This window comes from Podarcis tiliguerta (assembly GCF_965153285.1).
Source record: "Podarcis tiliguerta genome assembly, chromosome: 16".
Lineage (NCBI taxonomy): Eukaryota > Metazoa > Chordata > Lepidosauria > Squamata > Lacertidae > Podarcis > Podarcis tiliguerta.
This window is the reverse complement of record NC_139549.1, coordinates 41,196,445-41,220,321: the sequence shown is the minus strand read 5'-3', so window position 1 is coordinate 41,220,321 and position 23,877 is coordinate 41,196,445. Positions and strand designations below refer to the sequence as shown.

At 50.6% G+C, this 23,877-nt stretch overlaps 1 protein-coding gene and 1 long non-coding RNA gene across 4 annotated transcripts in view; both read left to right on the top strand.

The window, feature by feature from the left end:
• Positions 1 to 23,877, top strand: part of LOC310667262 — a 73,706-nt gene that overhangs the window by 41,790 nt on the left and 8,039 nt on the right. The gene's annotated exons all lie outside the window — the stretch shown is intronic.
• The window catches only part of ZNRF3 (zinc and ring finger 3), a 69,106-nt gene that overhangs the window by 37,190 nt on the left and 8,039 nt on the right, over positions 1 to 23,877 (top strand). For all 3 annotated transcript variants that reach the window (XM_083419026.1, XM_083419025.1, XM_083419024.1), the window contains exons 2-7: positions 5,051 to 5,176; positions 19,123 to 19,197; positions 19,378 to 19,509; positions 21,582 to 21,692; positions 23,011 to 23,178; positions 23,749 to 23,851. In XM_083419026.1, the coding sequence (XP_083275152.1) occupies positions 5,051 to 5,176; positions 19,123 to 19,197; positions 19,378 to 19,509; positions 21,582 to 21,692; positions 23,011 to 23,178; positions 23,749 to 23,851 (715 nt within the window). The remainder of the gene's footprint in view (positions 1 to 5,050; positions 5,177 to 19,122; positions 19,198 to 19,377; positions 19,510 to 21,581; positions 21,693 to 23,010; positions 23,179 to 23,748; positions 23,852 to 23,877) is intronic.

Below are 23,877 nucleotides of genomic sequence, written 5' to 3'. Positions count from 1 at the left end.
AGAAAGGATCAGACATTAAAATGCCAACATCATAGTGCCTTTATACAAATTGATAGTGTGGCCACACCTGCTCTTACAACTGCCACAACTTGTAAAGCTGGAAAAGGTGCAGTAAGGGACAACCAAGGTGATGGGGAGGTTGGAGCAGACTCGCCTGTAAGGAAAGACTACACAGTTTGAGACTAATTAATTGGGGGTGAGGGGAAGGAATTGAGGAAGTGGGAGAACTGATGAGAGGCTTATGGAATTATGGATGGTGTGGAGAAAAGTGAAAAGAGAGAAGTTGTTCTGTCTCCGTCATGTGGGTAAAACCCATTGAGGCCATCCGGTGAAACCAAATGTTGGGACGTTCGGGGCTGACAAAAGTACATGCTACTTATCACAGCACATGCTTAAACTATGGGATTTGCTCCTCCACCCCTTGGGTAGCTCTAGAAGAGGATTGAAGCAATTCATGGAGGAGAATGAGGCTCTCCATGGCTGCTAGCCATGCTAGTTCAGGGACCACATTGCTTTGGGCTTCCCTGTAGCATTCTGGGGTGTGACACTTTCAACCTGAGCCAGCAGTGATTTTTCAAAAGTATGCAACAGATCCATGAAGGATAAAGCAATTGATAGAACTGTTGACTGTGCTTGTATCTTAGGTATGTCTTGTATCTTAGGTATGCCAAGTTCTGAAAGCGCTTTTGGATCAGGCCAAAGGCCCACGTAGTCCAGTGTCCTGTTCTCACAGTGACCAACAGATTTATGAGTTCTGGCCTTTCTGTTGCTGCTGAAGAACAACAGTCTTTTTCTCACATTTGAGATGGAAGGAGCAGAGGCTGTTTCTCTCCCTTCCAGAAGCAGTTTCATGATCTTCCTCACTCTTCCAGTGTCTGCTTTCTCTCCCCTCCCCGATACCTCAGATTGTGTCTTGCATGGAGACTCTGAAGTCACAGAGTTTACAAATAGGGAGCTTGAGGATCAGAGTCCCAGAAGCAGAGCACAGGAAGAACCTGCCTCCACTGCCCCCAGCCTTGCCTCCCGGAGTGCCATGACCCAACCCCTGCCTTGCTAGCCCTCCCTTCATAGGAAGCCTAAGCCCCAGGGTGGAGTCTCCATAGGAAGGTGGCAGCCAACGCGCTTCTACTCAGAGTAGGTCTATGAAAGAGTAATGAATGAGGCCACTCTGAGTAAAACCTTGTTGGATGCCTTCCAGAAAGTCTCCTTTTGTGTCCTGGCTTCCCTGTGCAAGTGGGGTCACTTCCCCTAAGAGGAAAGGGAGCCTGTGATTTAGAGAGGACTTGGTTTGGGATTTAAATGGTGAAGTTGGTTATTCTGCCTTTTTAAGATTGGGAGCTTTATTTGCTAGAAGGACAAAAGAGAGGAAGTTTCTCCCCTCTGAATCACTAAGCCGCTTTTTCTTGGGGTGGGGGGACTGTTCTGCACTCTTCCTCCCACTCACGTTGGGCCTGCTCTGTAACAGTAGCCCCACTTAAGTTGTGCGGTCCTTTTAGAAGTTATTTTAAACCCTTGGGAGTGTGTGCAGATACTGTGACCTTGGATAAAGGCAGCAGCAGCAGCCCCCTTTGAGCCAGGCTGTTTCAGACATCTGGGAAGATCTCTGCCCACCCCCACTCATTTATTTCAATGATTTTATTTCAAGGCAAAAGCTTGGTGGTTTAAACGGCTGGCTGATCCTTCACCCCCAATTTGGCTTTGCTCTGCTTCTTGGAGATGGACTGAAGAAGGAAGAGGAACTCTCTCCTAGTTTAGCTGCTGAGATGGCAACAGAGCAGCCTATAAATTGATGGCTTGGGGGAAGCTGAAGCAGGAGCATCCATGGGGGGGGGGGGGCTGGAGGAGGCTGAAGCACAGGAGGTTGAAGATGTCTGTTCCAAAGACAGTTGACGAGAGACACTGTACTGTAAGTGTTCCTACGCGAATGTCTCACTCTCTACGTCAGCAAAGGCGTTGAGTCCAACAAGCTAGAAATTCCCAAAGGGTCAGACACCCCCACTAATCCCCAAGAGTAATTTAGTACTGGCAATGTGCTATCATGCCCCTGACCCAGATGCTCAGGAGAGGATGGGTTTTGGAGCCTAAAAACAAGGAGGCACCCAAAGACAGAAGTGCGGCATGGTAGTGGATGACTCCAGTTATCCCCTCCTAGGCAGGTCCCATAGAATCATAGAATTGTGAAGTTGGAACAGGCCCTGAGGGTCATCTAGTCCAACCCCCTGCAATGCAGGAATCACAACTAGATGGTACATGGCAGACTTTTGATTCATATTCTTTTGTTTGTTTATATTCAGCATGAGACACTATTGTCCTAGACATTGGGGGGGGGGGGAGGGAGGAGGGAGAGGGTTGGGGAGGAATAATGATTTTTTTCATTCAGTTGCATAGTGTTTGTGCAGGGTTTTTGTGTCACCATCTTGTGGGTATGCCCTTTATTTACCATATATAGTTATTTGTTTTTATTTGCATTGTGTGAGAGAGAGGGGTCCAGAGCTTGGTTAGTTGCGTTCAGTTGATTGCAGTGTGGCTTATCAGTGGGAGGGGCGGGAGGTTGTGGGGTCAGGTTAACCACATTGATTTGTGTGCTGTTGTGGGGGATGGTTCGTTGTCTTGTTGTGCTGTGCATGTGATGAAGGGGAACTCCTTTGCTTGTTCCTGTGCTGGTTGTAAGTTTGTCGGCTAACTTTTCTAATTGGGCTGTTTCATGTATATTTTGGTACCAGTGGTCCGTGTTCATTCCTAATAGGTTCTTCCCGTGTCTAGTTACAATATTTCTAGCTGCTGAGAGCAAGTGACATGAGTGTGTTGTTGACCTGGAATATGTTTAATAGGGCTAGTTCTGGAGTTGCTTCTATTACCTGTTTTGTTATTTTGGAGATTTCCTGGGCAGTGATATCCAAAAGGATTGAACCTTGGGGTATTCCCACCACAAGTGGAGGTATGTGCCTATGTAGGTGCAGCCTCTCCAGCATTTGGATGAGGTTCCTGGGTGTACCAGCACCAGCTTACGTGATGTTAGGTACCATCTATAGATAAGTTTCAGAGTGATAGTCTACCACCTTCTGAGGGAGTCTGTTCCACTGTCAAGCAACCTTTACTGTGAGAAAGTTCTTCCTGATGTTTAGTTAGAATCTCCTTTCTTGTAACTTGAAACCATAGGTCCTAGACTCTGGAGCAGAAGGAAACTATGTAGCTTGTTCCGTTAATAGATATCTGAAAATGGCTGTCACATCTCACCTTAGTCTCCTCTTTTCCATGCTAAACATACCCAACTCCCTCAACCGTTCCTCACAAGGCCTGGTTTCTACACCCTTGATCATTTTGTGTACCTTGCTCTGCACATGTTCCAGCTGGTCAATTCTGCTCAGAACTGGACACAGGATTTCAGGTGTGGTCTGACCAAGGCAGAATAAAGTGGGATTATAAATTCCCTTGATTTCACTATACTTCTGTTAATGCAGCTTAGAATAGCATTAACATTTTTTGCTGCTCCACACTGTCGACTTATGTTCCACTTGTGGTTCACCAAGACTCCTAGATCCTTCTCACATATACTGCTAGTAAGCCAGGTGTCCCCCACCTTATATTTGTGCATCTGGTTCTTCCTGCCTAAGTGCAGCACCTTACATATGTCCCTATTGAAATTCATTTTGTCAGTTTGGGCCCAGTTCTCCAATCTGTTAAGGTCACATCGAATCCCGATTCTGACTTCAGGGGCATTGGCTTCCTCAGTGATGAGTTGATAAGTATCTCCTCAGTTCCTTTGTCCAAGTCATTTATCAAACATTGAACAACAACAGGCCCAGTACATGCGTGTTCCGGTCACAACAAGCAGGTAAAATTTCTAGATGTATTGAATGCCCTAGAATAGCTGGCAGTGGAACAAACCAGCAGGTCACTCCCCTGGACTTAATCCAAATGGATCCTTGAAAATTATTCTAAGGTGCTCAAGTGTCCTCTGATAAAATATAAAATTCTGCCCACATGAGGAAATAAGGTTGCCAGGAGAGCATGTTGAAGGATACTTTCCGTGTAATGTCTGTGAAGAAATGCAGATGATGTAAAAGCTGTGTTTGGGGAGGCAACAGATTCTTGCAGGAAATGAACCTGACGGCAATCACAAGAATGTGCCATTTCTGTGCCCCTTCACCACCCAGGAACTCCAAGCAGGCAGTGAGGGGTATAGGAAGATCCTTTGGGAATGCTGATGGGGAAAAGGACGGCTCCGTCTGCTGCACCATTTAATGCAGTTGTACACCTTGCCTTTGGATAACGCAAACAAGGCTGCTTCAGAGCATGAGGAAGAAGAGGCAAGCAAAGTCAGGCAAGCGCTTGATGTCTCTTCTTAAAGGGAAGAAACAGCAATATGGTTTTGCTTTAAAAAGAAGCAGCCGTAGGAAAGGAGAGATGGTTAGGGACCATCCCAAGAATGAAACAAGAATGAGAGTGCACCCAATTAAATGAAAACTCTGCTTGCACTGCACCTAACCAATGCCTAGAGTTCATGGCCACAAGCTTTGATTCAGCAGGTTCAGAGAAATGAGTGAGATGTTGCTCTTTCTGTGGCTGTTAGCAAACCACTTTGAGACATCTCCCCTTTTGCCTTGGCCATTTGCCGGCTGGGAGGAATGGGGATGTTCCCTCTGAAGGGATATCTGCTTTGGCAGCATTTCATTTTGTAGCATTTTGCTTCAACTGCTTTGTCCTAGAACAGTCCCATGTACAGACACCCACAAAGACTTATACATTTTTCAGTATTAATGCTGTTCATCTCCCTTCAGTCTCAAGGCCATTGGGACTTTGCAAATATGTCCCAGCAAGAAACACGACTTCTGGATTTTCTCTTGGTCACAGCATTGGTAGGAGCAGGTTGAGAGGCCTGCCTGGAGTTGTGCTCAGCAATATCTTTAGGACCATTCTATGTGAACCTGAGGATGTGTTGATGGGTGGGGCGCCAGGGGCACGGATGTTGGTGACCTCACAATGGAAAGCAAATGAGATGAACCTGTTCATCTGCTTCATGGTGTCCTTTCCCTTCCTCCTCTTCTAGATGCATCCCTTGGGACTCTGCAATAGCAATGATGAAGAGGATTTGTACGAATATGGCTGGGTTGGAGTGGTGAAGCTGGAGCAGCCGGAGGTGGAACCCAAGCCCTGCCTGACAGTCTTGGGCAAGGTAAGAAGACCCTCCCTGATGGTGCAGAGGGCCATGCCTTTGCCCCATGCCACACCATGCTGCCAGGAGACTTGTTTGGCGGGCCTCTTCATTGTACTGGTTGACTCCCAGGTACATGTGAGCTTGGTAGAGCGCACACACGATCCTGGCAGGAGTGGGTGTTGTTGCTGCCAGAAGTTTACTCCTTGATGCCCCTTCTCCAAAACGTGCTTCCAGGCTGCCGTGATCTCTTGGTGTGCTGCTGGATCTCCATCACAAAGACTTGATCCTGCACCAGTTGCTGCAAAGCCAAGTAAACAATAGGAGATTTGGTGTGCACTGCACAGTCCAAATGGGCAATGAAGGTTCACCCAGAAGGTGCAGATTCAGAGCTTTTAGGGCTGCCACGTTGTAATCTGTTTCCCTTCCTTCCCAAGAACATCCTTTCCTTCAGACTCGGAGTGAACCCTCACTCCCACCAGATGCTGGGTGTCTGTCTAAAGCCAGGTCTGTTGCAAGGCACCAAGTGCCCCAGCCCACTGCTGCTCTTAATAATGTCCCTCCTGGCCCTCCGCTCCCCTCCCCCTTGACAGCGTAGAGCTCCTTCTGCCTCGGTCAGGCAGGGGCACCTGAGAGTCTGACCCTAGTCCGTGAAGGACTCTTCCTTGCCAGAGAGGCTGTTCAGCTTTCTGTTTCCATCTCCTGATGTTGCTCTTGCCAAACTTAGAAGCTGGCATATTTCCAACTCTAAGTCTGTGTTTTGTGGCAAAGGTCAAGCTGGATGCATTCCAAGGTGGCCCCTTTTGGGGAGACAACCGCAGGCGTCACTGCAAGGGAGCCATCGCTGCCCCCCCAGCCTCAGCTGTGGCTGCAAATGGCTGCTGGCAGAGGAGGAGCCGTGGTGGTCAGTGAGGCTGAGGCCAGGACAGCCTTTAGGAGCAGCACCAGGCAAAGAGCAGCTCTGGGGTGGGGCGGGGCAGGGAGTGGCAGTCTTGACTCTTGCCAGAGGGCCATTGGCAGGGCTGAGGCAGACCTTTAAAAAAAAAAAAAGAATGCTTATGAGGTTCCTACCCACCTGGAAAAGTGTGAGAAGTTGATGCTGGTTTTTCTTAGCACTGTGCAATGGGCAGCTGAGCCAGAAGGGCTTGAGTTGTGCTCCTGTTGGGTATCTTCACTTAACCCAGGTGGGGGCAGGTGTTCTTCCAAGCAGGTTGTTGTTCCCCTGGAGAATGTGGGCACCCTCACCCAGCAGCTCTCCAGAGAGCAAGGGCCCCCCAGGGAAAACCTGCATTAGTTCAGTGATTCCTCACCCCCCCCCGCACTGTTCACACATACACACACAGTTCATTTTGGCAGACTGGTGTCCACTGATGGAAGAAGCTGCCTTACTGTCTGACTTCTAAAGTAGAGGACTTACCCCCCACAGCAGTGAAGAGTACTGGGTGGATACCTTTGCTGCATCCGACTGATGTTCCCTTTGGGCAAAGTACCGTTCCTCGTGAGGCTGACCAGGCCTAGTTGGGGTAAGGACACCAAGAGAGCATGCAGGGAGCACCCTGGCTTCCAGCTGCTCCTTTCCAGGGTGAGGAATAGGATTCCCCCAGGGCAGGACTGAGGAACCTGTGGGGGCCTCCAGGTGCTGCTGGTGCTCCCATCAGCCCTGACCATTGGCCATGGGGGCTGTTGGGAGTTGTAGTTCAGCAGCATGAGGAGGCCAAGAGGGCATTCCTGTGATAAAGGCAGGTGGCTGACGGTGGCTGGTTGTGAGAGAGGGCTTAGTGAGGTCAGAAGAAGCTGTTAGGACAACTGTGAAGTGGCACTATCCATCTCCTTGGGTGCAGAGGAGGGCAACCAAGATGAAGCCTTATGAGGAACGGTTGAAGAATGAAGTATGGGTATGTTGAGCCTGGAAAAGAGGAGACTGGGAGGAGATATGCTAGCCATCTTCAGAGATCTCAAGGGCTGTCACCGGGCCATTTGTCAAGGATGCTTTAGTTGAGATTCCTGCACTTCAGGGGGGTCAGACTAGATGGCCCTTGGGATCCCTTCCAGCTGTACACTTCTATGATTCTGTGATTTTGTGTTTGTGCTCGGGTGCTACCTTGAGCCTGAAGCATTGTGCAAGAAAGGCAGTGGTGCTATTGCTGCTTTTCTATAGGGAAGAGAAGATCCCCTGCTCTGACTCCTCTGTTGAACTGGGTATTAACGCCCAACTCTTCATTTCCAAGTGGGCGCAGCAAGACCAGCACCCTCCCCTTTCTTTCTGGTGCCTGTACCCTGCCCTTCTTTCTAAGGACTTGGCTCTGCTGGTGCTGTGGCAGGTGGGGGTGCTTGGAAGGGATGCCCTGGAAGCCTTTGCAGAGGGTGTTGCCCCGTGACTGATCAAGGCATCTTGAGGGCTGTTCTTGACTGATCCGATGATCTTCTGAATAGAATGGTCATTCTGGGGGCAGAGAGGGGAGCAGAGTCGAGAAGCCCTGGCCTCATCTGGACAAGATTTTCCTTCCTGAAGGCCAGCTTGTTTCTGCTAGGCTAATCCTGCCCCCTTCCTTCGGAGGTGGGAGGGAGGAGGTTGCTTTGAGCCATGGTGGCGCACAGGCTGCTGTTTCTGCTGCTGCTGCTGCTGCTGCTTGGTTCCCAGGCTGGGAACCCACTGAGCCCGTTTCCATGGCCACCACAAAAAGTGCCTGATGCGGCTGCTTCAAAGAGACACCCACCCCTGCCACCAGGCCTTCGTGTTGTGGGGGAAAGGAGCAGAGGCTGCCTCTCTGGAGTTGTCAACACCAGGTTGCTCCATATCAGCCCTTCTTTTCCCTGGAGATTTTGGCGAAAGGACTGGGAGGCTGGCCAAAACCTCTCCATCGAGGAGACGGCTTTGAGGACCCTTAGCTGAAGAAATTCTTCCCAGATTTTGTGAGTCAGAAATACCTGACCTTGTCTGTGGAGAGATGATTCTCTGCATTAGCAGTGCCCCCCCCCCCCACTGGGGTGGGATTTTGGCTAACAAGATTTGCAACTTTCACTCAAGTTGGGCTTCTTGGAAAGTGAGCGATATGGCCAGTGTTTAAAAAGGAATCGGGTGGGGAGTGAGGAGGCATGTGAGTTCTTGGGCTAGCAACACTTCTGGGCAATAAATAAGTGGAAAGCATGATCAAGGAGAATTTGTAAGCGTTATGACTAAGCAAATGATAGCAAGGTGGTCAATGACTTCTAGTCACAATGGCTGTGTTCTACCTCCACTGTCAGGAGGTTGCAGGTCTCTGATACTCGCTGGGCATTGCGGGGTGTGTGGGGGGGGGCGTGGGCCTTTTATTGGAGCATCTTGTTGGCCAGGGTGAGAGGAGGATGCTGGGCCAGATGAGCTTCCTTGGGCCTGATCCAGCTGCCAGGCTGTTAGGTTCTTTAAGAGGGTTTGCAAGCCTCTGGACAGGGGTGTAGATACTGGGCACTTCCCCCCCTTTGTTTCCCCTGCCCCCCCCCATGTATTTCCCCTTTCCACATCCAGCATTGGGGGGGGGGGGGGATAAGAGGCTTTGTTATCCACCCTGCTTCTCCTTTGTACACATAGAAGACAAAGGGCTTTCAAAGCCTTCCCATGTGTCTCCTTTTCTTCCCTGATGTTGGAGGTGGAAATGGAAAAAATGGGTGGAAATAGGGGCAGCTTCAAAGAGCAGCCCTGGGAGGGAGAAGTGGTCCCCCCCCCCTTTGAGCAAGGGGTGCCAGTTGATAGACAGTGGGAAGCATGCCTTGCTCCAGCAAAGGAGCAGTCAGGAGTCCGCTCCTTTAAAGTCCCACCTCCAGCCCACGATGCCATGTATGACTTCATGTGTAGTATAATAATAATAATAATAATAATAATTTATACCCCGCCCATCTGGCTGGGTTTCCCCAGCTACTCTGGGCGGCTTCCAACAGAATATTAAAATACAATAGTCTATTAAACATTAAAAACTTCCCTAAACAGGGCTGCCTTCAGTTGTCTTCTAAAAGTCTGATAGTTGTTTTTCTCTTTGACATCTGGTGGGGAGGCCTAGTGGGCCAAATTTAGCCATTGGGCCAGAGGTTCCCCACCCCTGAAATGAACCATAACATCTGGTTCCACATGGTCAACTGGGGAGCTTTCAGTCAAAGTGTCCAGAGTGGCCGAGGGAATCGCCGGTGTTCTTGGATTCCAGAGCAGAGCTGAGGTGCAATTCCAAACTGAACACGAGCGACCTGTAAAGTCGAAAAGGAAACCCCTCCCCTCCCTCCTGGTTCCTCCTCTGCAAACTAAAGAAATGGAAAGAGCCAGCATTGGGGAAGCAATGGCTGTGGGTCTCTTGCTCCCCTCTTGCCATAGTGTCAGGCATGGAGGAATATTAGGAGTTCCGGGGGCCTTCTGGACAAGCTGCTCTGTTTGGGGTGGGGGCCGGGAACTGACTTCAAACTCTCCTCGCAAAAATGCTCTCCACGTGGGCCCTGCAATATGACTGGTGCCAAAGCCTGCAACCCGCCCTGAGACTATGGCATGGGCCTGCTTGTCTGCAAGGGACTAATGAGCCTGCCTGCCTGTTTATTGGCAGTGGTTAACCTCTCGCAAGTTAGCGCTCCCTCGCAAGCCATGGCCAGCAACCGCCAGCACCGCAGTGTCCGTGGCGAGGGGGCTGGGTGCCAGGCAAATAGGCACGGCTGGCAGAGAGGGCAGAGGAGAGAATGCCCACGCTGGAGAGCATGCAGGAGAAAATGGGTCTGGCTTTCCTAGTCGAGCTTTTTATTCCTGCAATGCAAGGCCGGGGGGAACAACCCGCAGGCCCTTTGCCTCTTCGTCACCAGAAACATTTGCTTGGAGCAGGCTTCCCAAAAGGAGCCGACCAGCTGGGAGACGTTCTCCAGGCAACGCCTTCCATCTCAGCTGCTCTGCTGTGGAGCGGCTTTGGCAAATGAGACCCCTAATCAGAGGTGGAAGGGATTCTGTTTTTGTTTTTCTGTAATCCTTGTCCCAAGGCTTCTGCAATGCAACTCTGTTCCTCTGATTGTGTGGAGAGAAGTTTCCAGTTTTGTAATAACTCTTCCTTTTGAAATGAAGCAACATCTGAATTTGGGATGCAGAGTGGCATGGCCTCCACAAGAGCCATCCAGGGAGCAGGAGCAGCTCTGCAAGAACCCCCCCACAGAGCCAGGCTGGCCACAGAGCAGCTTTCCCAAGCGATAGGGAAGGGAAGATGTTTCTCGGGGACCAAAGCAGCAGCTGGGGAGGAAAGGGGCTGTGCTGCCTAAGGTGTGTTGCTGGGGGGGGGCAGTAATTGAGAGGAGGAGGCTTCCCCTGGCTAACAGAATGATAAGGCATGCATTATTCCTTGGCATGAAGGAATCTAATAATAATAATAATAATAATAATAATAATAATAATAATAATAATAATAATATAATATCCCGCCCTCCCCAGCCAAAGCCGGGCTCAGAGCGGCTAACAACAGTAAAATAAATACAACATTCTAAAATCATTTCATTATAAAATTAATTCAAATCAGATTAATGGCAACCATTGGGCTAGAGTTCTGTGAGGATTGCCAAAGGAGGGGGTCAGGCTGTGCCCTGGCCAAAGGCCTGGTGGAACAGCTCTGTCTTGCAGGCCCTGCGGAAAGATGTCAAGTCCCGCAGGGCCCTAGTCTCTTGTGACAGAGCGTTCCACCAGATCGGAGCCACAGCTGAAAAAGCCCTGGCTCTGGTTGAGGCCAGCCTAACCTCTCTGTGGCCCGGGACCTCCAAGATGTTTTTGTTTGAAGACCGTAAGGTCCTCCGTGGGACATACCAGGAGAGGCGGTCCTGTAGGTACGAGGGTCCTAGGCCGTATAGGGCTTTAAAGGTTAAAACCAGCACCTTAAACCTGATCCTGTACCCCACTGGGAGCCAGTGCAGCTGGTATAGCACCGGGTGAATGTGATCTCGCAGCGAAGACCCCGTAAGGAGTCTCGCCGCAGCATTCTGCACCCGCTGGAGTTTCTGGGTCAGTCTCAAGGGCAGCCCCATGTAGAGTGAGTTACAATAATCCAGTCTGGAGGTGACAATCGCGTGGATCACATTCACTGCACGTCTTCCTGGGAACTGTGGTAGACCTTTGCAAGTTATTAATGGTGCCAGTGCAATTTCTGGTCCCTCTTTTTTGAGGTCCTGATCCTGCAGTGGTGGCGGAAGGGTGTTGCAATGCTGCAGTTGCACAGAACGTGGCTGCAGGTGGGGTGGGTGGCCCTCTCTTTCTCTGTGCCCCACCCCACATCTGAGAAGTAAAAATTCCAAGCATTCAGTCATAGAAAGAAAAATGGAGCTGTTGATTTGCATCTGCCTGGTGGAATGGTTCTTGCTCTTATCCCCACCCCCACCTCTCCCAGTTGGCCGCTCTGCAGTGTGAGAGGAGATGCACACCTCCTCCTCAAAGCACAGAGGGAACCAGGCAGAGGGCCTTGTTGGTAGTGGCGCCCGCCCTGTGGAATGCTCTCCCAGCAGATGTCAAACAGATAAACAGCTACGCGATTTTTAAAAGACATTTGAAGGCAGTTTCAGGGAAGTTTCTAGTGTGTGATGTTTTGTTGTGTTTTTACTATTTTTGTGTGCCTGGAGTGGCTGGGGCAAGCTAGTCAGATGGGCGGCATGTAAATTTATTATTATTATTATTATTGGAGCAGCATTGTCTTTCAGGGGGCCCAGCGCTTGCCAGGAGATGAGTGGCAGAGGCACCTGCTCTGTTGAGTGTCCGCTGGTTTTCGTCAGGGTCATCTTCGCTCCCATCTGCACCTATACATTTGCAGCAGCTTCATACCACTTTAAAGCAGCCATGGCGTGTCCCAGAGAATCCTGGAAGGTGTAGTTTTCTCAGGGAGCTGTGAGCTGTTAGTGTTACTGTGTGCCCGAACATGTATGTGTGTCACCACTCGTGAGATACACATACTGTCAAAGAGTTTTGGATGTTTTTGCTGGAGCTATAGCCTGCTTTCCATTTATGAATACGTGTTTTACCCTTAACCCTTATGCCCACAAAAAGTTATTATTACACAAACGGAAAAGAAGGTTGTTTTTTACATGAAATGAAACTGACAAAATAGATATAGGTGTCTCCCCACTTCTGCGGGGGTTATGTTCCCAGGTACTGCGCTTACATGTGAAATCACATATAGTGGGGAGCACCATCTAAAAAGCAAAACTCCACCAAAAACCTGTCGGACTCCAGCTTTCCACAGGCCTCAAAGGTTGGTGCAGAGCAGGGCCGTAGCGAGGGGGTGGCGAAGTGGGCGGCCGCCAGAGGCGCAGGCGAGAGGAGGGCGCTAAATCAAAGTCGGTGCCTTTCCTGAAACTGGCACCCCAGCGCTGCAGGAGGCTCCGGGCGGCTTCCGGCATGCTCCCAGCGCTGCTCCGGCACCATTTTCACCCTCGGGGCTGCGCCGGGGTGGTTGGCAGGTGCTGGAGGAGAGGGGGCTCGTGCCCGGCAACCACCGCTCCATCCAGCGCTACTCAAACCCATCTGCCACCGCAACCAAACCTGGTGGCCGCCTCTACGCCGGCTCCGCCTCCCCACCATCATGCTTGGTTGTGCCCGTGCCGCCTTCCTGCTCTGCTCTCAGGCGCATTTGGAGCCCTGGTGACACTGGGGAGTGAGTGCGAGGCTGGGCGGGTGCAAGCGAGGGGGCGCGCAAAATCATAGGGAGAGGCAGCCCCCCCAACCACACCCCTTAATAACCCCAGACTTTGAGGGAACGGGCTGAGCCTTCGCCTTGCGCTCTCCAAAGCGCTGACTCTCCTGGGGTGGGGTGGAGCGGGGGAGGCAGTTGCAGCCCCCACAGTTTGTGCGCAGTCACCAGGTGCTCCCTTACCTCCCCCGAGGAGGAAGGTGGGATCCACAGGGCTGCCCCCCTCCCCGGGTGCGCACCAGGAGGGGCCCACCACCTGCCACTCCATCAATTACCGGTACAGTGGTACCTCGGGTTAAGAACTTAATTCGTTCCGGAGGTCCGTTCTTAACCTGAAACTGCTCTTAACCTGAAGCACCACTTTAGCTAATGGGGCCTCCCACTGCCGCCGCCACACGATTTCTGTTCTCATCCTGAGGTAAAGTTCTGAACCCGAGTTACTATTTCTGGGTTAGCGGAGTCTCTAACCTGAAGCGTCTGTAACCAGAGGTACCACTGTAATGAGAACTGAACTTTCCATTGAGAATTATCAAGGGGTGGGGTAAAGGGTTACCACCTGTCCTGTTTAATATAGGATTGTTCCTTATTTCAAAGTTGTGTCCTATGTTGATTCAATACAGGACAGTTTTCCCCTGTATTTCTCCTATTTCTGCTCTGCTCCTGTGCTCTTTTTCTCTCTCTCTTGTGTGCGAAGTTAAGGATCCTCTCTAATTGCCTGCCTCTGCTCTTACAGGAAAGACACTTTTTCTGGCTTGGCTGGAGAAACTGCCTCGTCTTTCCTTTTCCCCCTTTCCTTTCCTTTTCCTTTTTCCTTTCCTTTCTTGTCCTTGCTCCCTCTCCTCCTTCGAGCCCCAGGGAGGAGCAAACCTGGGCAAGGCTTTCATGTTGTCTCTTTCAGTTCCCTGAAGCCTTGGCTGGGTTAAGGTGACCATCTGCAGAGTTGCAGCCTGGGAGCACTGGGCCCCCTCAGGCCATTTTACATCATATTTTCTTCTTCTTTGACAATCCCTCGTAGCTGAGTAAGATTGTTTGCCATAAACACAGTTTTAACACAGTAAGTGACTGTGGAGGCCAGTTCTGGATCCACAAGTCCTTCCACAGTGGTGACGTAGGTTTCCTGGCAGGAGTTCATCATGGTGAAGGTTTGCCAAGCGTGCCTTCCTCTTAGCACGTTTCTCCCTTGCGTCCTGAGTTCGAGCATCTTCAAAGCCTATGACACCTTTGGTCAAGGCTGTTCTCCAACTGGAGCGCTTGCAGGCCAGTGTTTCCCAATTGTCGGTGTTTATACTCCATTTTTTAAGATTTGCCTTGAGACAGTCATTAAACTTTTTGTGTTGACCACCGGCATGACGCTTTCCATTTTTAAGTTTGGTATAGGGTAGTTGCTTTGGAAGACGATAATCAGGCTTCCCCACAACATGACCAGTCCAGTGAAGTTGATGTTGAAGAATAATTGCTTTGACACTGGTGATCTTTGCTTCTTCCAGTACACTGGCACTAGTTCGCCTCTCTTCCCAAGTGATGTGTAAACATTTTCGGAGACACCGTTGATGGAATCTTTTGAGGAGTTGGAGATGGCATTTATAAGTAGTTCATGTTTCACAAGCAGACAGTAAGGTTGGTAGTACAATAGTTTTGTAAACAAGCATTTTGGTTTCCCTGCCAATGTCCCAGTGCTCAAACACTCTGCACTTCAATTGGGTGAAAGCTGCACTCGCAGAGCTCAGGCGATGCTGGATTTCAGCATCAGTGTCGGCCCTTGTGGAAGGATAACTGCCCAGGTAGGAGAAGTGATCAACATTTTCCAGCATTACACCATTGAGTTTTATTTGTGGTGCTGCAGAGGGATTGTTTTGTGCTTGTTGGTGCAGCACTTTGGTTTTTTGGGTGTTGAGCGATAGGCCAAGCTTTTCGTAAGCTTCTGCGAAGATACTTAGGATAGTTTGGAGGTCATTCTCTAAGTGTGTGCACACTGCGTTGTCATCAGCATGCTGAAGCTCTATGGCTGAAGTTACCTTACTCTTTGCTTTCAGCCTGCTCAGATTAAAGAGTTTTCCATTTGTTCGATATATGATTTCTACTCCAGAGGGGAGTCTCCCATCGACAAATTGTAGGATCATGGCAATGAAAACACAGTGGTACCTCGGTTTACAAACACTTCAGGTTACAGACTCCGCTAACCCGGAAGTAGCACCTCAGGTTAAGAACTTTACCTCAGGATGAGAACAGAAATCGTGCTGTGGTGGCGCGACAGCAGCGGAAGGCCCCATTAGCTAAAGTGGTAAGTCAGATTAAGAATGGTTTCAGGTTAAGAATGGACCTCCGGAATGAAGTAAGTTTGTAACCAGAGATACCACTGTAATGAATAGAGTTGGGGCGATAACACAACTCTGTTTAACACCTGATCCCACTGTGAATGGTTCACTTTGGGAGCCATTGTTATCTGTGATTGTTGCTGTCATATTATCATGGAGGAGCCGAATGATGTTTGCAAATTTATCTGGGCAGCCAATTTTCAGGACAGTCCACAGGGCATTACGATTTACAGTGTTGAAGGCCTTAGGTCAATAAATGCCATATAGAAGGGTTGGTTTTGCTCTCTGCATTTTTCTTGAAGCTGTCAAGCAGTGAAAATCATGTCCACTGTCCCCCTAGAAGATCTAAAACGATTTTGGGATTCAGGGCGGGTCGCCTTGTTAGGAGACGGTTTGCTAAGATCCTTGCAATAATTTTGCCGGACGCAGCCAATAAAGAGATGCCTCAATAGTTTCTGCAATCCGTTCTGTCATCTTTTTTAAAGAGATTGATAATTTTGGCACCCCTAAAGTTTGCTGGGATCTCCTCCCATATTTTTTTAAATATGGTATTATAATGTAAAATTATCATTGTGGAACAAATCAGTTTGTATGTTATTGTTTGTATGTTTCATTTAGACCTATCTGTATTGTTTTTACAACTGAATTACATTTTAAAAACCCTCTCAACTCACATCAAAATGTCATTTTCTTTGCGGAAAGTTTTTATTAAGAAATAATAAATTAAATATTGGGTTTTCTGTGAAAAAATTCATTACAAGGTGAAGTGTGTGAGGAATTGAATGGGTGAAGTTGGAGGAGAGGCGAAAAGAAGAGCTAATTTGTCCATCGCTAGGGGGCACAATCTGTACGGTTCTGCCAGGGGCGCAAAATCTCCTAGCTATGGCTCTGGGGCAGTTGCAAAGGCTCCTGGGATTGCTAGCTGTTTTGCTGCTCTTTTCACGCCATTTTTGCAGTTTAAATTGATTGATTTCACTATTTCCTGGTGCCTGTGAGTTGAATGCAGGTAAGTGGGGAGACGCCTATAAAGCTGCTTCAAACAGTAAAATTACAGTTTAAGCAGCCAGGAAATCCTACAATGTACCCACACCTTGATCTGAAGAGTGGAAGATTATTCCATTTTTTCAAAAGTCTATAGGAACATGAGCGTGACAGTTTTGGCAACAGAAGGGAGGGAAGAGGAAGAGGATCCCTGTTCTTCCTTGGGATCACTGAATGAAGGTCCCCTGTGGGAGCCAGCTGACCTTGGTCAAGGCATCCCAGCCTTGAGATGAGCAATTTATACAATTTCCAATAGTCCTGTTGTCTTTCCCCCAGAGTTCCTGCCCAGCTTCACCTCGCTCACCTTCCAAATTTAGTGTTTGAAATAAAATCATCCTAGAGGGCTGTGACTGAACTGGTTATCTTTTATCTGCTCTCTGACTTCAAGTTGTGTTAGCCATTATCTTGATGGCCCACATTCAGGTGGTGAAGAGACTGCAGTGACAACTAATTTTACATGTGTTGACCTTTATGCAAGGTGGAAGGAGCTCAGGATGTTTCCTGAATGCCTTCTGGACATGTTTTGAGATCAGACTTGTACCGAGGTCCTTATGGAGCGTCTCCTGTCATATTAGAGTTATGTCATTTTTCTTCCCTATGCCATGATCCATAGTAATAAACTGCAGAATAAGTTCAGATTCACACACAGCCCTATTCACCTTAGTCCACTCACAGAGCTATGGTCCCTCTTCCCAGGGTTTGTTGTTGTTGTTGTTGTTGTTTTGGTGTGCATTGTTTTGGTGTGTTGTTGTTGTTTTGGTGTGCATTTTGTCTTCTCATTTTGCATGCTTAGGTTGTGTACTGCCCTGTGATCTTCAGATGAAGGGTGGAATACAAATTTAATAAATAAATATAATAAAATAAAACTCTGGGAGTTGTAGCTCTGAGAGGGGAATAGGGGTGTTCTAATAACTCTCAGCACCCTGAACAAGCTGCAGTTCCCAGGAAGCAATGGCTGTTTAAGGTGGCCTGATCCTGCTTTCAAGATGAAGCCTTGGTCAGGTGTAGGCACTGAGCCTTGCTCACAAAGCTGCCAGTGAAATTGGCGCTGAGGAGGAGGAGCCGCCTTAGACTCATCACTGCCGGCTCCCTTGTTCTCTTCCTCCTCCTCCTCCTCCTCCTCCTCCTCCTCCTCTCTCCTCCTTCTTGTCCTGCAGCATTTGGGGGACCAGATTCTAGCTTTGAAAAGAGGGCACTGCTTTTGTCCAGCCCATCCGTGCGCATGGCGGGCAGCCCAGGGTGCAACTGCCCCCCTTTCCTTTTTTGGACCTGGAGCAAAAACCTGCCAAGCTGCCCCCCCCCCCCCCCAGTGCTGCTCTGGAGGTTGCCAGGGAATCTCCTTCGCCTGAAGCAGCAGCAGAAATGGGTGGCATTCCTTCCAAGGCTCTGTGTCTTGTACCAGGTGGCAGGTATCTAATGCGAGCTGAGGCTGCCTTCAATGGGAAAACTCTGGAAATGCTGCTGCTGCCCCTGGTATCACAGCAGAAGGGGAATCCTGACCATGAGTCCGTAGCCCTGGGGAGCTGGCTGTGTGAGGGCCGCAAGCGCCCCCTCCTCTGCTCTCACTTATTTGGGGTCCAGGATACTTTGAGCCAAGTGTCAAAAGGCCTGGGGAAGGGAGTCTTCCAAGCACCTCTGTTTGAAGGCTGGCCGACCCAGCTCCTCTTTAAAGGGGGGTTCACACATAGCCCATCCACAGGGAGCCCTGGGCTGCGGCAGAGGAGGAGAGCAGCCCCCCTCCAGGGATGGAAGGTGCCTATCTTTCTAGCTCTCCCCTCCCCTCCCAGTCGCTTCTCTGGGGCGGGGGAGGGATTCAGCTGGGGGGGCCATCAAAGGCCTCCTTGCACTTCAGTTACCCCGCCAGGGAGGGGAGGGGGGAGGCCTTCACCTCTTCCTATTCTTCCTTCTTGTGGTGGGGCAGGCAGGCAGGCAGGCAGCCACCTGTGTAGTCCCGTCAGCCACCCCCCCCCCCAGCAGGTGGTGGGCTGGCGGAGATCCCTCCTGCCCAAGTTGCATGGAGGGGGGCTGAGGCTCCAGCCTGCTCCATGCTGCTGCTCCTGCGGCTTCAAAGCTTGCCTGAGAGCAGAGCAGAGGAGGAAATGGAAGAGGGAGGGAGGGGGGGGGACTCTGCATTCTGTGGTGTGTTTGTGGCTTCTCTGCTTTGATCTCCTGCCAGGGAAACCTGGAAGGTCAGGCCAAGTTGCAGCGAAGCTGTGGAGCGCGGAGCACACTGGAATGCGGGAGTGGAGCCTCCCCGCCTGGGCAAGCCACCCAAATCTCTCGCTCTGGGGTGGGGGCTCTCAAGCCGGGCAAAGGCGTGGGGGGGGGGTGTCACCCTGGCTTCCGTTCTTACTCAACAGAGGAGCTGTTGTCGGGGTGGCATCAGCCTTGGCATAACTGCCCTGGACTGTTCCGGCAGCAGACCCAAAGAGTTGAAGATGGGGGGGGGGGTGCCGGTGTTGTTTTATGGCCGGGGGCGGGGTGGCTCTGAGAATGATGTGCTTTGAGATCTCCTTTTTGCACCCCCCTCCAAGTAGGTTAGGCTAGTGTGCCCTTTCAGGAGGGGGTGGAGAAGGATGAGGTTGTTGGGCACAGTTTGTGTGGTCAAAACTACACAAAAGGCCGGAGAGGAAGGGAAAGACTTCATGCGACACTGCAGAGGGTTGAGTTTTCCTTTGAAGAGCAGCGGCCTTTGTGGCCTTTGTGTCATGGGATTTGAGGGGCAGTTCTTGCCCCTGGAGATGATCTGCCCAAAGCGCTTTGGGGCATCAAGTGGAGGCTTGTCCAGCTCACGGCTGACCTCTTGTGGCCAGTGCAAGGAGCTGCCTTCCTTGGGAGGGGATTTTTTCCTCCTCCTTGAGCTGCTGTTGACAGGCTGGGAAGGCAAGCGGGGCTGGAGTTGATTCTCTTTCTCTCCCTCCCTCCATCTTTCCCTCTCCACTTCCTGCAGGCCAAGCGGGCAGTTCAAAGAGGGGCCACAGCTGTCATCTTTGACGTATCTGAGAACCCAGATGCAATTGACCAGGTATGCCGTATCAAGTGTCTGTATTGTGAAAGGGGAGGGTGCTCATCATTTGTTTGTACAGTTGTTGGTCCTCTGCTGATGGGGACTGGTGTTTCCCGGTGAGCCTGCAATCTGCTTCTTTGCCAGAAAAAGGTTGATTTGCAGGGGGGAGTAGCTTAACCTTTCGCCATTTTGTTCTAGTTGAACCAGGGCTTGGAAGACCCCCTGAAAAGGCCCATTGTGTATGTGAAAGGAGCAGATGCTGTCAAATTGATGAACATTGTCAACAAGCAGAAGGTTGCGCGTGCCAGGATTCAGCACCGGCCTCCTCCGGTAAGGCGACCCGGCAGGCCCTGTCAGGGGCTTTCTGTGGGCTGCTCCCCTTCTTTATTGCAGCCTGCTAACTGGTGGGCAGAGCCCTGCAAGCCTAGCTGGGATCTTAGTATTTAACCTTAAGTTAAGAAAAAATAATAGAAATGTTTAGGAAATGAATCTTCAGATTAAAATATAATTCCCTCCCCCCAGTTGAATAGACTGCAACATGCTCCAGAACACCTCCTCCTCCATCTTTTTTTCTTTCTTTGTCCCTGCTCCCTTTTCTGGTTGTTTGGCTCTCGCCTCTTGGCCCAGGTGCAGATCAGGGTCCCCCAAGGACCCACCACTGGACTGGCCTCATGGCATCGGTCTTCTTGAGTTAGAATTCTGCCTCTTTTCTCACTTCCTCTTTTTTGCAAATGGAGCTGAAAGTGTGTAGTTTGTCAAGGTCATTTTTAGGGATTTCTTGGCGAAGCTGAGCTGTAAGATTCTGACCCAGTGGCACTCTGCCTCGCTCCAGGGGAAGGCTGAGCATACAGATATCACTTCCGGCTGGCCTGCGCTTCCAGAAACATGTTTGGGTTGAGTAAACATTCTTCAGGGACTTTCACCTCTTAGTACTAGACAGTTAAAAGCAGCCAAACCCTCCCCTGCCTTCAGAAGAGCCTAATGAAATCCAAGCAATTGCTTTCTAGTGGCATGCTATAGAAATGGCTCTTGCAGTTAACAGCTGCATGGGAAAGAAGTCTTGTCACCTCCAAATGAAGAGGGCACAGTTATCAGTGGATGCCCTGAAGCCAGTAGCTAGTGGAAGAAAGAGTCGCCAGCCCAGACAGAGGCTTGTGGAGCTGGACATAGCAATTCCTAGTAGGAGGCTGGGCAGGGGGATTGGGTCTTGGTGGGCAGGTGGGTGATGGTTGCTCAAAACGGCACTTGAGTGACTGGGCAAAGTCATTGTATTGGGGGTGGGGTGGGGTCTTTGAAAGTGCCTTTCCATGAAAACAAATCTCACAGGAGCAAATCACTTCCCAATGAAAAGTTGAGGCTTTCATATGTGAAAGCCCTCTTCTAAAGCTGGCTTGATTCAGTCATGAAAATGTTTGCTCAGAGATTTTAGTAATGGGGAAGGGTGCTGATTTCAACTCTTGATGCATCACAGAAGAGAAATGGACTGAATTAGCACCAGGCTTTGGGGTGTAGAATTCCCTTTCACAGAGTGAGAGCACAGAGAACTATTTTATGCAGAGTCAGACCTTTGGTCTATCTAGTTTAGTATCATTGACGCTGCCGAGCAGTGAGCTTCTCTGGGATTCTTCAAGCCACAGATCTTTCCCAGTGCGACCTGAAGTTGTCAGGAATTGAACCCGGGCCTTTTGTGCCCAAGGCACGTTGCAGGCAAGGATGGTGAACCAGGTCTCTGAGGTTTCACCTGGCATTCAGCTCACTTCCAGCCAGGGACAAATCTTTGCAAACAGCAAACACACACTTGTCCGAGGAATAGGAAACAGGTTCTGTGCATCCACAAGCCCCGGAGAATTTCTTATGAAAGCTCTCCTGTCACATAGAGGAGGGAGAAAGGTTGTTTTCTGCTGCTCCAGAGAAGCGGACACGGAGCAATGGATCCAAACTACAAGAAAGAAGATTCCACCTAAACATTAGGAAGAACTTCCTGACAATAAGAGCTGTTCGACAGTGGAATTTGCTGCCAAGGAGTGTGGTGGAGTCTCCTTCTTTGGAGGTCTTTAAGCAGAGGCTTGACAACCATATGTCAGGAGTGCTCTGATGGTGTTTCCTGCTTGGCAGGGGGTTGGACTCGATGGCCCTTGTGGTCTCTTCCAACTCTATGATTCTATGATTCTTTCAGCAAACTCTGAAACCTCAGGATTCCTTTTGGAGTCTTTTGGGTGTGGCCTACCTCAAACTTTAACCGTTCCAGTTTAGTTCAACATGTTAGCTGCTGCTGCCAGCTGAAAAATCTCTGCCTGCTTTGAATGTAACCAAGAGGCGTATGTCATTGAGCTGGAAAAAAGCTAACCCTGCTGATCTTTGTCCATCTCTTGCCTCCTCCTCTCCCTGATTTTTCTTCTAAGCAACCGACCGAATACTTCGACATGGGGATTTTCTTGGCCTTTTTCGTGGTGGTCTCTCTCGTGTGCCTTGTTCTTCTGGTCAAGATCAAGCTGAAGCAGCGCCGGAGCCAGGTAAGTAAGAGCTGCCTGGGCCTCTAGCCGTGTGTTGCTGGGAAGGTGAATCACTTCCTCTGGAGAAGAGGGGCTGCTCTGGCAGCTTCCTGGCAAGAAATCCTTTGGCCTCCGCTGGCCTTGGGGTGTGAGGGGCCTTCTGGGCAGACCTGCCCTACTGCTGCCTCTGGCTTTGTGAGGTGGGCCTAGAATCTGCCCTGATTCTTGGGTGCCCAGGGCTGGCCAGTTTAATGGGCCAGGCGGGAGTTCTTGGCTTCCTCCTTGCCATGACCACCAGCAGCCATTTCAACAAGGCCCGAAGCACCAGTCCTGTCCTGATGGAGGCTCCTGCAGTGGGAAAGCAGGCTGCAAAGAGACAAAAAGAACTGGAGAAGGTGAGGGATTTAAAAGGGAAGAGGGGAAAAGGCACCTTCTGGAGGGAGCGGGTAGAAACATGCAGGGTTGCTCAAGATCACTGGGGTAAACAGTCTCTGGGTGAAAAGAAAAGTGGCTCCTCTTCTGGCTTGGGAACTGAAGGCGGCCTCAAAGGATCACCTCTGCTTTCGTTTGGCTGGTCAATGTAGTCTGGAAATGTCCTAGGTTATGTTTTGGGAGTTGGTTTAATTAGCCCAGGCAGGTTTATGGCATGGTTGGCCATTTGTAGTAATTTCAAAGCCTTCCTGACGTGCTGATGTCAATGGCTTTTGCTCTTGCATTTCCTGGAGGGTCCCATTGGCAGCCATGCCTGAGTTGCTGGCAGGGACAGCCTCATGGCATGTGGAGCCTCAGTCAGTGCCATCCTAAATGGGGAGGGAGGGAGGGAGGCTTGCCCCAAGTGCAGATGCAACCAGTGGGGGCACACGGTGCCGGGAGGGGTGTTGCCCAGATCCTCCATGCTTCAGGATGGCCTCTCTGCAGGCAACAAGCCCTGCATTGCACTGCTTTGAGGTGGGGAACAGCTCCAGCCCCCCCCCCCGATGTTGGCCTCAGATCCCCATTGTCTCTGGTCGTTGGCCATATGAGCTGCTGCTGAGGGGAGCTGGGGCTCAGCAGCGTGAGATTAGTTGCGGTGGCCCTTGGGGGTGCCTTCCATCTGTACCATTCTGTGATTCCGTTAACATCTGGAGGAAGTCCATACTGTGGCCCGGTATGGACCTTCACGGCATGTGTCCCTTCACGGCATGTGTCATGCCTGGGGAGACCCCCAGCCATTGCTTTACCCCCGGGCCTGACCCTGGCGCTGAGAATGTGATGCAGGGGTTGAGTGAAGGGGGGCTGCCATTGGGGGGCTGCCCCGCTTCTGCTTCCCAGGAATGCCCTTGTCTTTCTCCTCTTGCAGAATTCCATGAACAGGCTTGCTGTGCAGGCCCTTGAGAAGATGGAGACACGGAAGTTCAAGTCTAAGCTGAAAGGGCCCAGCGAAGGCAGCTGCGGTGCCCTGGAGACGCTGAGCAGCAGCTCCACCTCTGACTGCGCCATTTGCCTCGAGAAGTACCTGGATGGGGAGGTGAGAAAGAGAGCAGGTGGCCTTTCTTTGCCATAGAAAAAGCACACGTTCCACTCATGCGAAAACACCAGGCAGGCCCCACAAATAACCCAGACCGTACGTGGGCCAGATTGAGAAGGCGATTGGGCCAGATCTGGCCCCCGGGCCTTAGTTTGCCTACCCCTGATCTAGGGTGTTAACACTTTCTGCACTGCCTTTCATCAGAAGCTTCTAGCAAGGCAGCCGGCCTCCCTGTTGCTGTTGGTGGGTGTCTTGAGTGTCCTGTGACAAGAGAGCCTCTGGCATCTGCTTGCAACACAAGAGTCTTCCTGGCTGCATGGTGGGGGGGGGGGCTTGTTCTGCAAGGAAAAGGGGCTTTGGGCCCTATTCATGCCATTTGCTGTCCTTTGAGGGGGCACCTGGCTGAGCATCTCCCTGTCACCTGAGCTTGCCAGGATGTGTGCCTGGTCCTGGTTTGAGAAGCCGCATCCAGCCCAATCTCTGAGCTGCTCTGAATGAGCCAGAAGCCAGCTAGACAAAGGCCCCAGCCATGGCTGCTTCCACCCCTTCAGCTCCCGTTTGCTTCCACAGGAGCTGCGTGTCATTCCCTGCGCTCATCGGTTCCACAGGAAGTGTGTGGACCCGTGGCTTTTGCAGCACCACACCTGCCCGCATTGCCGCCACAACATCATTGGTGAGTCCAGGCACTGGCCGTGTTCT